Source organism: Bidens hawaiensis, unplaced genomic scaffold (assembly GCF_021521415.1).
Source record: "Bidens hawaiensis isolate Kalapana, Puna unplaced genomic scaffold, B.hawaiensis_p1.1 tig00082523_1, whole genome shotgun sequence".
NCBI lineage: Eukaryota > Viridiplantae > Streptophyta > Magnoliopsida > Asterales > Asteraceae > Bidens > Bidens hawaiensis.
The window spans coordinates 1-15675 of NW_027503888.1; the positions used below are offsets into that span (position 1 = coordinate 1).

The 15675-nt window shown below is 35.7% G+C and overlaps 1 protein-coding gene and 2 pseudogenes across 2 annotated transcripts; all 3 read right to left on the reverse strand.

Moving 5' to 3' along the window:
* Window positions 1–387: 387 nt before the first annotated feature.
* Window positions 388–6519, reverse strand: LOC143607443 (protein RIK-like). Its single transcript, XM_077082888.1, has 12 exons — window positions 6447–6519; window positions 6077–6248; window positions 5342–5440; window positions 5220–5254; window positions 5073–5148; window positions 4588–4683; window positions 4404–4490; window positions 4114–4204; window positions 3895–4009; window positions 2398–2782; window positions 1414–1657; window positions 388–518 (listed from the first exon to the last, which is right to left on the reverse strand). Exons 1-12 carry the CDS (start codon window positions 6515–6517, stop codon window positions 388–390), a joined length of 1602 nt encoding a protein of 533 aa, XP_076939003.1. The 5' UTR covers window positions 6518–6519.
* Window positions 6520–7990: 1471 nt separating this feature from the next.
* Window positions 7991–11209, reverse strand: LOC143607441 (UDP-glycosyltransferase 83A1 pseudogene; annotated as a pseudogene).
* A 1578-nt stretch (window positions 11210–12787) lies between these two features.
* LOC143607445 (UDP-glycosyltransferase 83A1-like) lies at window positions 12788–14849 on the reverse strand (annotated as a pseudogene). Its single transcript, XR_013148971.1, has 2 exons — window positions 14369–14849; window positions 12788–13675 (listed from the first exon to the last, which is right to left on the reverse strand). The product of XR_013148971.1 is annotated as a UDP-glycosyltransferase 83A1-like (transcript).
* Window positions 14850–15675: the final 826 nt, after the last annotated feature.

The following is a 15675-nucleotide window of genomic DNA, read 5'->3' on the forward strand; positions in this document are numbered from 1 at the left end:
GAAAACATTGATAAAAACCATAAGATGTAAAATCAGCATCAGCACGACACTGGTACCGTATTTAATGCTACAATCCTATGAACCACTCGTTTACAGTACTTAAACTTTATTGTTAAATCATATATCACATTATTTTCGGATTTTGTAAACTGCACCAAGCAAATAGAAAATTTGATGCAAAATTACTTAAAAAAAGAAAAAAAAAAGAATAATAAAATAAAAAAAAACTAAAGTCATTGGGTGTGAGTTATACATTTGGTGTTCTACTCTTAAAAACAAGTTTCATTTTGCCATTAGGCAAATTTCTTGAAACTCAACTACAAACACATCTATATAAACTTCAAAAAGAAAAACTAGCAGTTAAATTACAAGCGCACGCCTACAGCGTCACACGGCCCAGAAAGGTTTAGAACCCTGCAACAACTTTGAACCTTTCGTTACAGCATCCGCAGGCGTCTCTTCATCCTCATCCTCATCATCATCTTCATCTCCATACGCCATCAAACTAACTAACGTTTCTGAAACAGGTCGAGACAACGAGTCACAAACTCACAAATACATTTAGCAATATTTTTTGTCCAAAATTTTCATGATCAAACGGTTAAGATTGTAAGCTTACTGGCAGGGTCGGCTATGAGGTAAGGCCGGGTGGTTGACCGACCCCGGCCCGACACCCAGATAGACTCAATTTTTTTTTTCAAATTATATTTTTTTTTGAAAAAGAAATGAGTTTGTAATGTTTAAACCCAATTACTAAACTAATTTAAAGCCCAATTTTTTTTTCATGATTGAACGATTAAGATTGTAAGCTTACCGCCAAGGCCAACTATGAGGCAGGGCGGATGGTCGACCGACCCTGGCCCGACACCCTGATAGGCCCGATTTTTTATTTTTTTTAACTTATATATATTTTTTTGAAAAAAAAAATACGTTTTTTAATGTTTAAACCCTATTACTAAACTAATTTAAGGCCCAGATGTTTTCATGATCGAACTGTTAAATTGTAAGCTTATCGGCAAGGTCGGCTATGAGGCAGGGCCGGGTGGTAAACCGACCCTGGCCCGACACCCGATAGGCCCGAATTTGTTTTTTTTGGAAAAACACACGTTTATTAATGTTTAAACCCAATTACTAAACTATTTAAGGCCCAAATCTTTTTCATGATCGAACGGTTAAGATTGTAAGCTTACCGGCAAGGCCGGCTATGAGGCAGGGTGGGTGGTCAACCGACCCCGGCCCGACACCCTGACAGGCCCAAATTTTTATTTTTTTATATTATATATATCTTTTGAAAAAACAAAGTTTTTTTAATGTATAAACCCAATTACAAAACTAATTTAAGGCCCAATTTTTTTTCGCATTCGGCCCAAAAACTTTTCACGATTCTCAGAGACGACCCTCGACCCTGCTTACCGGGCACTGATTTGGTGGTAGCTTTGGTTTCTGGTTTGGAGGTATTATTCACCTCCACCGCCTTTGTGACGGTGGTCAGTGCATCGAACTTTGGCGGTGTGGGGACCACTGTCCTTGAAGGGGGCGGAGGCGGGGGCATGGTTCTCGGAGGAGGTGGCATCATGCCACTGGATGCGGACTGGACCGGCTTCTTTGGCGGTGGAATTGATGGTTTCACTTCACTTTGGTTCAAGATTCCTGGCACCTGTTATAAGTCATAAGCATATAATCCAATAGGATTCTTAATGATCGGTTAATCGACAAGAACATAAGATCAATATTAAACACATGTGTCCAACACATAGGTCCATTATCAGCTGTAAACTTCACACAAGGTCAGAGTAAATACCTGTAATATTAATAACAAAAGTCAGAGCCATATTAATGCCAACAATGTATTTATCGAAGAACTAATGCGATAAAGATTGTATCAAGAACTCAGCTTTTCACATCGCTTTGGATTATTGTTTACTAGCTTGAGACCCGTGTACTACACGGGCAGTTAATCTAAATAAAATATTGAATAAATAATCAAACTACGGTTTAACCATATACTTATCATACACTGTTAATAAGAAGCTATTGTACAGTACAATTTACAACAATTTAAAAATAATCAATTAGTTGATTAACTGACATTGTTTGTTACACGAGTTAACCGTTATAGAACCAAAGTCAGGGATTTTTAAAATTTTAATTTTGTGATATATTTGACTTTTTAAAATTAATTTGAGATTTTTTTCCTTAGAAACATTTTTACTAAATTTATATTATTTAAGAAATGAATAATAAATATTTTTAAAATTTGTGTGAGTGAATGTCATTGACGACACCTAAGCAAAAAACGGTAGTCTTGTATTAAAAGTATAGATTTTTAATTTCTAACAGGTCAAACGGGTCAAAATTATAGATATAATACATATATACAGGTTAGAGCACAGATACCTGATGTGTTTTAACGGGCCCTTCTTGAAACTTGCGTTTGTGAACGGGTTGTTTTTCCTTCTCAGAAACGTTACTTGCAGTCGTGTTTCCAACTTTTTCGGTAACAGAAACTGTGGAAGTGACGGGAGAAGTTACTTGCTTGAGGGCCAAGGCAACTTGTTGCAAAGGCGTTGCTTGCGGATATATCCCACCATAACCGTTATAGCTTGTACCGTGTGAAACCACAGGGTATGTAACCAAAGAAGTTGCAGGTTGACCAAAGCCTGCAGTCAATGATGCTGAGCTGGAAGTTATTTTGGCGGTGGCTTCAACAGTCGGATTCTGGACCCCTAATGACAACATTGGTGGTGGCGCGACCGCACCATAAACCTTAACCGATGATACCCTGGGACAGTGAAATGAAAATCAGAAATAATATATATTTTTTTAATAAATGGCAATGTAAAATATATGTATCCATATACATATCAAAATTTTAAGAACTTCAAGAGCTTGTACAACCAATCATTTTATTTATTTACTTATATATTTATTATTATTTGAAGGTAGATGTGTCATTTATTAGATGTAACTTTATGATTACATATACGTACTCATATAATAATCTAAATGTATATAATAAATGACAAAATTACCCTCAAACAATATTAAATATACAAAATAAATATATAAATGATCGGTTGTTACAAGATCTTAAAGTTCTTAAATTTTTGAAGTCACAAATATGTGTATATATATATATAGGATTGGGATCGTGTGAGAACCATTTGGAAATTGAGAACCATTTTAGACCACAAAAAAACCCTTCAAGAAAAAATAAAAAAAGATTATAAAACCAAAATAAATGCGAAAATAAAAATAAGTAAAAAAACCAAAACGTTTATGATGCAGTTTACGAAGCAATCAATGGCTCGAGAGACTCATGATTAACAAAAGACGATAAATTGAACCGAAGTTCCAAGAACAATGTTCTTATAATAATAAACTTAAATCAAAAACTAAGGAACTAAACAATCAGGATCCCTACTTATAGTAAACAAGGAAAAGATAAACTAGGAAACGAGATAAACATAAAATAATAAAAGATATTAAAAATCAAAATTTAACTTAGGAGATGCTCCTGCATCAGTTTATCTAGCATCCCGGTTTCATAAAAAAAATCTCGGTTTTGCAAAATTATATATATGTATAATACTTATAAACACGTATATACATGCTATTTTTATACACATATGTACAATTAAGATACATAATGTACATATGTGTATATTTTTGATATTTTTTTTGTTTTGTAATTTTTATTAATATTTTTCTGAAGGAATTTTTTTGTGGTCCAAAATAGTTCTCAAAGTTCTCAATTTCAAAAAGTTCTCTTAGGATCCTCACCACACACACACACAGACGCATACACACACACATATATATAAATATATATATATATATATGTGTGTGTGTGTGTGTGTGTATATAATTCATTTTCATGCACAGCATGACTACCTAGAGGCACCACATTCTGCACATATTGTATCTAGAAGATTCTCAGCAAGAAGCTTTGCATGTTCAAGGCTTTTAGGATTACTACTTGACAAAAACAGATGTAATGGTTGTTGTTCTGCAACGCAAATAAACGGGAATATAATAAGTATATAACAACTTACACGTTTAAAATCAGAAACAACAAGATCTCACAAAAGTAATATAAATATTAAACACTACCTTCAGCATTTGTTGTTAAATTTCCTGAACCGCGCCCTCTAAGTAACACTTTTGATCCTGTTTCATTCATAACGTGATTTACATACTGATCCTGCATGTACAAAAGCCAACCAGAAGCAACAAAAAAGAACTCTCCCGATCATACGGAGATTTCAGGGAAAGCTTCGAAATTAGAATTTTTCAACTTCAACATATTGAGTAATAGAGGATTTATTAAATTTACTAAAAAAAATAATAGAATAGAAAATTTCTATATTGTAAAGCACGGGGCAAACGTTAGAGGAGCTCACATTTGGTCCACGGATACGCACGGTGATGTTCAAGGAGGGGTCCGGTTCAAAGCCCAAGAACACACATGTACTAAATGGTTGAACCACCTAACAAATAAAGACCATATGAAGTGTTTTAAAGTCAATGATTTGGGATTTTGGTCAATGCACCGTTTAAGAATATTATTAAATATTGATATTTCACCTTTAAGCCATTGGTTAGAGGTCCCTGCTTCAGGATATCTTCTACCATGGCAGCTGCTTGATCAACCGCTTTTATCCTGTCTGCTGTTGTTTCCAACTGCAGTGGCAAACCAATATGAAGACCTTGAAAATTCACGTTTTAATCTAAACTTAAATGCCTAAATTTTAATGAACACGCAGAACTTAGAAAACCAGAACCTTTTGAAGTATGTCATCGTTAAGTCCTACATTCCATGATAAAGTTGTCACAATTTTATTCTATATTAACCTACATAACTGCTAGCCATCGGTGATTTTAAGGATCAGTGTGACGAAATATACAGTCATTTTAGATCAGTTGGTAGAATATAATTTAAATTCATACATTTTTAGATTTGTTCTATAATTTAAGACAGTGCATTGGAATTTGGGCCCTGATATCTATTTGTTAGCTATTTTCACCAAAATAATTAATAATCCGGAAAAGGCAAAAAATGGCGAACTCACATGAGTGCCTGCTGAAATATTAAGATATAACGGTTTTTCACCGTCCGATGGTGCGTTCGGTGGACGATATTTACCCCTGGAGAAGCCATTCAATATCAACATAACCAAAAAAAAATTCCCAAATTCACATTAAAGTGAGCTGCTTGCCTAGTTATCACTATGGCACCAGTGCTCATCTGAATCTGCACAAGTTACAGCACACAGTCAGTGTATATCTCACTTATTTTAACCCGTTAATAATTAAAATAAACAACAGAATGTATATTAACCTCCTCTTGCGTTTGCCGTTTCGTGAGCGTGTACCGAACAGACGACTCTGCATCATTTATAACAATTTCTCTCGCAATCAACTCCTCCTGAATCTTCGGCTACAATAAGGACATTCAATTACTGAATTCTCACAATTACAAAACAAAACAATAACCCTAAAAACAATCTTATAACTAACTTATATGTTTGGGATTTTGAAAACAACTTATTGGCTTTTTAAAAAAGCAATAAGTTAAACAAGTGTTTGGCAATCACAAAGATATTATTTATTTAAGCTTTAGAAAGGGTTAAAAAATTGTTTTTTAAAAGCCACAAATCATAGCTCTTCAAAATGGCTTTTTGAAAAAGCCAATAAGTCAATAAGCAGATTTGAAAATTGAAACTCAATCCCAAACATGCTTACATATCTCAAAACACAAGTAGGCCTGTAAATGATAATCTAATTTAAAATTTTGATTGTTTTAAGCCCAATAAAAAAAACTCTTTTTACTAAAGAAATAAAGGCCTAATTTTTTTCTCGCCTTCAGCCCAAAACTTTTAAATTATTCTCAAGGACGGCCCTCGTGAACCATTCGACGGGAAGTTGGGAAGCTTGTTTATGTTCATTCATTTAATAAGCAAACCAACACGAACAGAAAATTTGTGTTCCTTTAATTAAACTAACTAAACGAACAAACATGAACACAAATATTTGTAACTAAAACAACAAATAATTAAAACAAATGGTATCTTACTTGAATCTTTTGAGCTATAAGAACCTGCTGCAAGTTCCCATAACAAGCAGTCGAAACCGGACCGACATCAGGCCCGACAAAAGCACCCATATTTCCCAATGGAAGCATCCCAGGGACTGCTAATCCGGCTGAAACAAAGGATTCAGCAGGCTGATCCCATTTTCTCTTTTTCCTGCAATAATATCAATTTGGTCATAAATTCAACTTCAAAACCATAAAAAGGTAACACCTTTACAACATTAGGTTTGATTGTATTCAATTAGATGGAAAATTTGAGAAAAGGGATATCAAATATTATCATTCTTGCCATGAATTCAACTTCAAAACCATAAAAAGGTAAAATCTTGATAACATTAGAGATGTGGGTTACCTTTGTTTGGTGTTGGATGAATCATGGGTTGGTTCATGGATTGAAACCCTAGATCGATCATCTTCTGTCATGCTGGATTGATTGTGATTGAGGGATAATATTGTTGGTTTATGTTTTGGGATAATATCATATGACCAATTTTGGGTATTTATGATTTACGTGTGTATGTTATATTTATGCCCTTTGATTTTAATAAGTTGTCTAGTTGGGGAAACGAATTCTCCAAATGAGCTACCGACAAAATTCATTATATCAGGATATATTTGTTTTTTAATCGGGAAAAACTTTCACCTTAACACTTGTCTTGCCTGAAGGTATGATATTGCGGTGAAATAAAATCAGTTCAGTTCAAATATCCAACTAATGAAAGCCACCTACTGGCATAGTGTCTCATCATCATCCCGGTGCATTTGAAACTAGATGTTGGGAGCAGAAATCGAACCTGGGTCGCATAAAACACTAAGTCTTTCTCTTACCAATCCACCACCAGCTCATTGGCAAGCAAGTGTGTGTATGGCTCGGTTTATTCTGTTTGTTTTTCGGTTTTTGGTTAATAAATAAAATTAAACTTAGGCTAAAGTTGTACTTGAATAAATGAAATGTAGGTATAAAGGCATAAAATGGTGGTATAAAGCATGAAATGGATGCATAAAAGCTAAAAATATATAAAAATATGAATGGTTCGGTTAATTTCAATTAACCGACGGTACCCAAAAAAAACAATAACCGATTTTTGGTTAATTCAGTTATCGGTTCATTTCTGTCCAGTTCGTTTAATCGTTTGGTTATTTGCTCACCCTAACTAAATCAACAATAAGTATAGAGACCATAACAAGTTTGTAATTACTCAGAAAATATGAGCAAAAGAATAACCACGATTGTTGACTTTTTTACATAGTCTCATTAGTTTTTCTAAATGCATATAATTATATATATATACTTCATTATTATTTTTAGTTGTACTATAAAATCAAACATTTTGTGTTTTTTTTTAATTTGATTATAGTATTGATATACTATAACGATTTCTTTTAAAGTTTGTTGTACTTTGTTTAAAGGTTGTGTGATTATGTGTATAAAGTTGCTTGATAATGTATATAGGTTGCATTTTTATGCGCATAACTCTTGGTGAAATTATAAGTATGCTACGTAATTATTTCACACTTCATATAGTTTCCTCAAAAATTTAAGGATTATTAATTTTTTTAGATATCGAATAAATTCGGTAAAATACATACGCGAGGAATGTAGCAAAAAAAAAGGTACACTTTGAAAAAGAAAATCAATTTTCCACTGAAACACTAAAAGTTTACAGAGCATATTGTGACACTTGGTTTATTTTAATTTCTAGTCTCAAACCATTAAGCAGAAAAGAACAAAAGATCCACCAAGTAAATAAAATCTAATACAAAAAAATGACCCATAGGCCATAACTCATGCTTAAAGACTAACTCAACTTGCTACTCAAGTTAATTAGAGAAGTAAATTCAAACTCTTAACTCCTTTAAAGTAAGAACTCAAATTACAAATAAACAAACTAATGCTTAATTAGCATCTGCATCATTCTTTTGTATCCATTCAATAAAACTATTTAAATTTCTGTATTTTAACCCCCCCCCCCTTTTTACTTATGCTACTTATAACCTTTTCTTTAATCTCCAATGCCTTTACTTTGCATGTTTCGTCACTGAGCAGCTGCTCCACCTTACCTTGTATCTCGTCTCGAGTGATGACACCCGCTTCATCCTTTTCAAACTCTATGCCAGTCCTCCAGACGTCACAAGCGTGTGTCGCATTGTGAAACTGATCACGAAAGTGTGGCCAACACAAAAAAGGCACCCCGTTTGTCACACCTTCTAAAGTAGAGTTCCAATCACAGTGACTAATGAAACATGCCACGGAAGGGTGAGCCAAGACCTTCTGTTGTGGTGCCTAGCTCACGATTCTTCCACGAGAGCCTACTCTTTTTATATATCCATCCGGATAATTCGTTGTAGTCTTTTTAATCATACCTGGTCGTACCACCCACATGAACGGTCTGCTGCTAAGTTCAAGGCCAAGTGCCAGTTCTTCAAACTGAGTTTGGTTGAAAGTAGTGGAGCTCCCAAATGCAACATAAATGACTGAACATGGTGGTTGTTGATCAGGCCATGCTAAGCAAGTGGTGTCTTCATGCCAAAAACGACCTGATCAGCTTCTCGGTTTCTTGCTAGGAGAGGGCCTATCGGCAATAGTTGTGGGTATAGGCTAAATGCCGCAGACTCCAGCTCAGGACACGAATTACATGCACACCGCTTCCACCTTCTATACTATAAATTGAAAAATAGCTTTTGTTGTAGATGAGTCTTCAATGCACACCCATGGGAGGTTTTGAGGTTTTATAGGCGGCATGGTTTCAGACAGGCGAATCATCTCCTCACTTAGAGGCACGCCCGCAATTAAAAGATCAAGAAAAATTAGATAGACACCTCTATATTCAGTTGCTGAACCAGAACATTTTAGTCCGAGGGTCATCACAAAGTTCTCCTTTCTTTCAACTACTGGGGTCAACTTATGTTTTTCTTAAATAAAATTGGCTATAAAAAGAATTGACCAATTCACGTGACCAGAGGTGGTGGGGTAGCTTGGGCTAAATCATAGGGTTGACCAAAAGTATTCAGGGGTGAGTCTGGCAGACTCAATACCTATAAATATTTTCGAACGAAATCGCCAAAATTTACCTTACAAGGTGAAAAAGGGGGTGCCCACGGACATCCCGGGTACCAAGCAAGCTGCGCCCCTATCTTATCTGTATTCATTAACAAAAGATATTAGAGTTATCAATATTACCATTCTTGTTTATGATCTCATCATCAATAAGTTACTGATAGGACGATAAATAAACCATTGTAGCAACTGACGCAGCCTGGAAGACAGCTCTTCTAATTCCCATCTTCTTTGCCAACTCTACGGCCCATCTAAGCGAATCATCAACAACGATACACGCAACTTTACTTGGATCTTCTTTATTAATCATCTCTATTAATTGTTCAAGCTTTAGGGGAATGGTTTGTAACATTGACAAGCCCAACTTACAAAGGTCACTCCTGTCATCCCATGGCTCTAAACCATACGGAACTGAGACCATATATGCATATTCCCTAAACCATCTTTATCCAAACAATTGCTTGCCACAAGCTTATGAGTAATCTCTGTGTTAATAAAGGTTACTTTGACTCCTCAGTGTTAATAAAGGTTTGTGGTTTACATCTAAATGGTTGTGGGTTCTAATCTCACTTGAAACATAAGGTGAAATAGGTTGAAAAAATTAGTTGTCAAAAAAAAAAAGAGTAACAGTCCGTGATTACGTACATCACATTATCTCTAGGCCGGTCTTCGAGATTTCGGGTGCCTCAAACGAGTACTAAAAGAATGTCTTATTTAGTGGGCTAATCTCTGTTGTTTATCTTGGCCCTCTTAATTTGTTTTTACTGAGTTTACAATGTATAAAAATATAAAAAGAGTGGGCTTAAAACATTTAAGCGTGTTACTTTATATATATTATTTTTAAAAATTCGGGCTTTGCGAAATTGGTCCCAACCTATCGTCGATGCCCGCTTGGGCTGAGAGTCGGCCCTGGGTAGGTTATAAATAAAGTTGTAGAAGAGTAAACGTTTGTTTTTGACGTGTATATGATAGTTGTGAAGAGTAATTCTTTCTGAAATGTTTTACTAAAATCATTAAAATTAAGTGACATGAATGAAATATATGTATCTATAGTGATTACTTTTTTAAATGACATATTGAATTTCAATAAACCAAATATGATCCATTAACCGATTATATTATTTCATACTAGCAGTATGAATAATAACACTCGTAACTTTCACAACATTAAACGCTAGTTAAAGTTGAATGACTTAAAAATAAAAAAAGGTTAATTTAAGTGATTTTATGATGATACTTATAAATTTTAGTTAGTATTCAGCCCATAATTTATCTAGTAGTTTCTTGTTTTCTAACATGCATCTAGCTAATTATAGGATAGTTCTATTTTCCCTTTCACAAACCTTGTTTAGTTGGGGTGTAAAAGTATAGTAATTTGATGATAGATGCCATGTGTTAACAGTTGAGCGTTTTTAGAAAATAAAAACACGTAGAAGATAAGTGTAATATATATATATTGCAAAATCACATTTAATGAAGTATAGAGTTTAACTTGTACTAAATCATTATTGTAGGGCCCAAAATATAACTTATAATATTAAAATACTATATCTTGAGAGTTTTCGTATTGGGTGAAAACGCGAAGACCTTGGGGTGTGCGAGAACTACCATATGTGAAGGCTTCAAGGCATGCAAGATCTTCACCAAATGCATGAACTTGGGGCTCACGAGTACTTGAGTGCGCTAGGTTTTACTATAAATGAGTGCAGCCATTTGAGGATACGTCATACTAGGTAACATGAGACCTGGTTGTAGGTAAGCTTGAGGCATGGAGCATGCAGCTTCTACCACTGACGAGGTCACCATGTTGCTTGCGAGACATCAGAGCTTATGCCAAGGAAGTGCTCGTTGGGGAGGTACCACATCAAGTGAGCTTTGAAAAAGCTGTTCCATGGTGTACTCTCCTGTGCTCCATTGGGAGTTATGGGTGAAGCTGTGAGGCTTACCCTTTCCCGAGGAGAGCTTATGTTCTCATATTCCCCAATCTGAGAGCTATCGGGTCCTTGAGTGTTTCTTCTTGATGAAGAAGGTGTGCTCATGTTTGATGGACCAGGCATGGGGGAGAGTGTGACTTCAGGCACCTCAGTATAATCTAGTCTTATTCTCACCCCCTTAGCTCGCTCTTCATGAGCATAGTTGTTTATTAGCTCCCTGAGCTAGATGAAGTTCCATTTAACACCCTCCGGCGTCGTATCTATCCTCTCCACCAGAAGTAAAAAGTCATTCCTTGTAGAGAAGATCCACTTCTAGACGAGGGTGGTGTTTGGAACTCAAAAAATTGTTACGACGTGACCATCGGCACGTTCTTTTCCGCCAAAGTATAGTCGATATTTTTCTCCGGCGAGGAGTTATCAAGTGGCCGATCATCATTCAGAGGAATACTCTTGCTAGGATTACCCTTTTCAGCCATAAAAGAACACAGAACAATCAAACTGAAACTACTGGAAGTTTGTTCTAAGTAGTGCAGCCCCATGGTGGGCGTCACTTGCCGCTACAAAGGGATAGCTAACAATAAGAGTATAGCGGTCCAAGAGTATTTTCCTAACAGGGCTTTCTAACCTGCTAAGATCACAGAAAAAACGACAGCCTAGTCTCATTGTAAGAGGGGGTCTCCTACGATCAACATCTGGCGTAAGAATCAGTGATATGATACGATAATGAGATTGAGTATGAAGAGAGAGTAGAGAGAAATAGAGTCAATCGGAATGAATATACCTTTGGCTGAAATGTTCCTTTTATAGGCAGTCGGAAGCTTCTCTGGGGAAGTTTAAGCTTCTTAAAGGGAAAATGTCAGCTCTTCTTTCAGCTTATGCAGACTGGGTGCATGTTATTTATGTGCAACCTTTGTTTAGCCTCTGTTTTCCCTATTGATGTTTTTACTTTATGACAGACACTAACCTTTTGGCAGTCATGACTTTTTCTGTCATTTACTGAAGTAAGAGCTTCCTGGTCAACTTAGGAATCTTGTGGGGGAAGCTTCGAGCTTCCCTGCCTGACAGCTTGTGTTAACTGCTTCTATATTCCTAAGTTTCCTCAGCTTGTAAGCTTCAGCCTGTGGGTGGGTAAGGATACATGACTATGCTTATGATGCTTAATTGGCATGAAAAAAATCAAAAGGAAATACAACTACAATAAAAAGAAGTAAGAGAGAAACAAACTCTTGTAAAAGTAAAAGAAAAAAGAAAAGTGGTAATGATAACGGAGGTGGTGGTGATGGCGGCGGGAACATAGTGGGAGCGGCGGTAATGGTAGTGGTGGTGAAGGCGACAATGATGGTGGTGGCAGCGGCGAGTGTGGTGATGGTGACGTTGGTGATTTGATTGTTTATTTACGTGTACTCATAGTACCTTCTGGATTTGAATAGATTAAATTTAGTCCGTAGAGCTTATTTAACGTTTTCTGATTGGTTGGTTGTGAATATATCTATTTTTAAATGTCTAAAGTTCAAAGTCTTTTAGTTTAAAAAAAAGTGAGTTATAGTGTCAATTTGACGGTCAAATAGAATTTATTTATTAAAGCAAATAGAAACAACATCAAGAAATTGGAAAACAGTACATCATCAATAATTCGATACCAACATAGCATAATAGTGAGTTTTGTGGTTTGATGCAATTTGGTTCGACAATAACAAGGCACAACGAATATGAGAATTGTCTTCATATATCTTTGATCCATTTAATAAAATTGCTTAGGTTTGTGTGTGAGCAACCCCCTTCTCTGACGCTAGTTGTAACATTTTTTTTAAAATCCAACGCCTTTGCTATGAACGTGTTGTCACTAAGAAGCTCCTCCACCTTACTTGTTATTTCTCCACGAGTAATGATACCAGATTCATTATTTTCTAACCGTAACCCAGTCTTCCAAATTGTGATACTGATCAGCAAAGTATGGCCAACATAAAAAAGGGATGCCGTTTCTGATACCTTCTAAAATAGAGTTCCAACCACAGTGACTAATGAAACATGCTACTGAAGGGTGAGCCAAGACCTTCTGTTGTGGTGCCCAACTCACGATTCTTCCACGAGATCCTACTCTTTCCATAAATCCATCCGGGTATTCAGTTGTAGTCTCCTTGGTCATACCTGGTCGAACCACCCATAAGAATGGTCTATTGCTATGTTCAAGACCAAGCGCCAATTCTTCAAACTGAGTTTGGTTGAAAATAGTGAAGCTCCCAAATGCAATATAAATGACCGAACGTGGAGGTTGCTGATCAAGCCATGTTAAGCAGGTTGCGTCTTCTAGCCAGAAGTGGCCTGCTTGGTCCGCAAGTCGATTGCTTGCGAGTAGAGGGCCTATCGGCAATAGTTTCGGATACATGCTAAATGCTGCAGCCTCCAGCTCAATAGTTGAGTTGCATATAAACCATTCTGTCATTCTAGAAGCCTCTTCGGCTTCTTGTACAAGTTTGAAGGAGGCTTCTACGATAGCCACGTCCTTAAAGCACACCCACCCAAGGTTCTGAGATTTAATAGGAGGCATGGTTTCTGACAGTTGAATTGTCTCTTCTTTTAGAGGCACGCCTACATAAAATGTTAAGAAAAAATTAATTAACATCTCGAGTCTTATTTGATGTGATATATTGACCAATGACCATGCCAACACACATGTTGAGCAGGCTAGGAAACTACTTCAGGTTGAAAACGGTCATAAACACACAATTTAGGTTTAGTTAAGCCACTAACTCTTTCCATTCTTTTCAATAATAAATATGTTAATTATGTTACAAAAGCAATATTGTTTAAATAACACTTTAAACCTTAGAATAGATGATTTAGGAGTTGGTTAAGTGTCTTTAAAAAAGAATTTAACTATCAACCCATTTCATGTGTTGTCCTTCCAAATAACTTTTTTTATACAACCTAATTTGATAAACACAACTACAGCTAAATTAAATCACTTATAAGTAAATGAGAGGTGATTACAATTACCATGTACACCACCAGTTTTGATATGTAGTGTTTGTATTATGTGTAGTTCATATTGTATAAAATCATTGGGTTAATTTTGGATAAAAAATCGTTCTACGTTTAAAAGCATTGTATGTGAAGATAAGTATAATTTCTCCATGTAACTTTCATTGTATTTGTTGGTTTTAGCGTCTCACTAGTTGTTTGAATGAAGCTTGCCGTTCAAAATAAAAACAAAAAAATCTGGTAATTCATCTGCCAAAGTTAGTTAAAGTTGTCACCTATATATAGATATACATGTCTCACCTTTGTTGTCTATAATCCCATCATCAATCAACTTCTGAAAGGACAACATGGAGGCCAATGTAGCAACTGAGGCAGGCCAGAAGGCTGCTCTTCTAATTCCCATCTTCTTCGCAACTCGTATGGCCCATCCCATACAATCATCAGCAATAACACAAGTAACTTTATTGTTATCTTCTTTGTTAATCTTCTCTACTAGTTCTTCAAGCCTGTTGGGCATGGTTTGTAATATTGACAAGGTCAACTTACAGAGGTCATTCCTGTCCTCCCATGGTTCTAATCCATCAGGGATCGAGACCATCGATATAAGATCCCCAAAACTATCTTTGTCTAACCAATTGCTCGTCACGAGCTTGTGGTTAACCTCGGTGTTAACAAGTGTAACTTTGATTCCTTGCTCGACTAACCTTTGAGTAAGTTCCATTATGGGAAGTACATGGCCTTGCGCCGGATATGGTATTACTAGAACATGAGGTTTTGCCATGATTTTTTTATAGTTTTCTAGGGAGCTCTTAAAAACTTGTGATGGTTGATGCTTATATATATACTTGAATTTAAAATTTTCTTTTAGTGGCCTTGTTGGCATTAACCGGATCTCAACTTATTTTCGTCTCTTCTCAGGGTCACGATACTTTTTATTACCGGACAACATAACATGTAAATATTGTCATTGTATATTTCTATACTCTAGACTACATTTTATGTTTAATGGTTTAATGACCCATTTTAATATACATTGTTCTTACAAACTGTGTGCACCTTAAATACGAAAACAACTTCTCTTGTTTCAATCCATTGCAGTTATCTATACACACACACACAAATGTGATACGATAGAAAATATAAGTTTCAAATTCAGTTAAAATTTTCAGTTTTTCTTTCCAAAAGGTGATTGAACGAAGTCATGATCACCTCAAAACCTCATTGTAGCACTTAGTTTTACCGTTTGCAACGACAAATTATCATTATGCTATGTGACTCTATTCAAACATCAAGATATCAAGTTAAAAGGCATCTCGGCATCAAAACTGATCCCAATAAAGAAAAACCCTAAGTCCCCCGCCCACTGTTCCTACTTACAATCGTATATAGAGATGGCAAAACCTGCAAAAGATTTTCATTCTTTGCAGTTTCTTTTACATGAATATATAGTTACAATAATTCAAGTTTAAGAAAAATTTCGAGCTAAAATTGTCAATCTATCTTGTATATTAAAAATATTTGGTCTTTGGTAATCACATATAACGCTTAGGGTTTCAGTTTCATCACATCATATATAGTTTCTACCGAGTTTCATTTTTAACCTATCT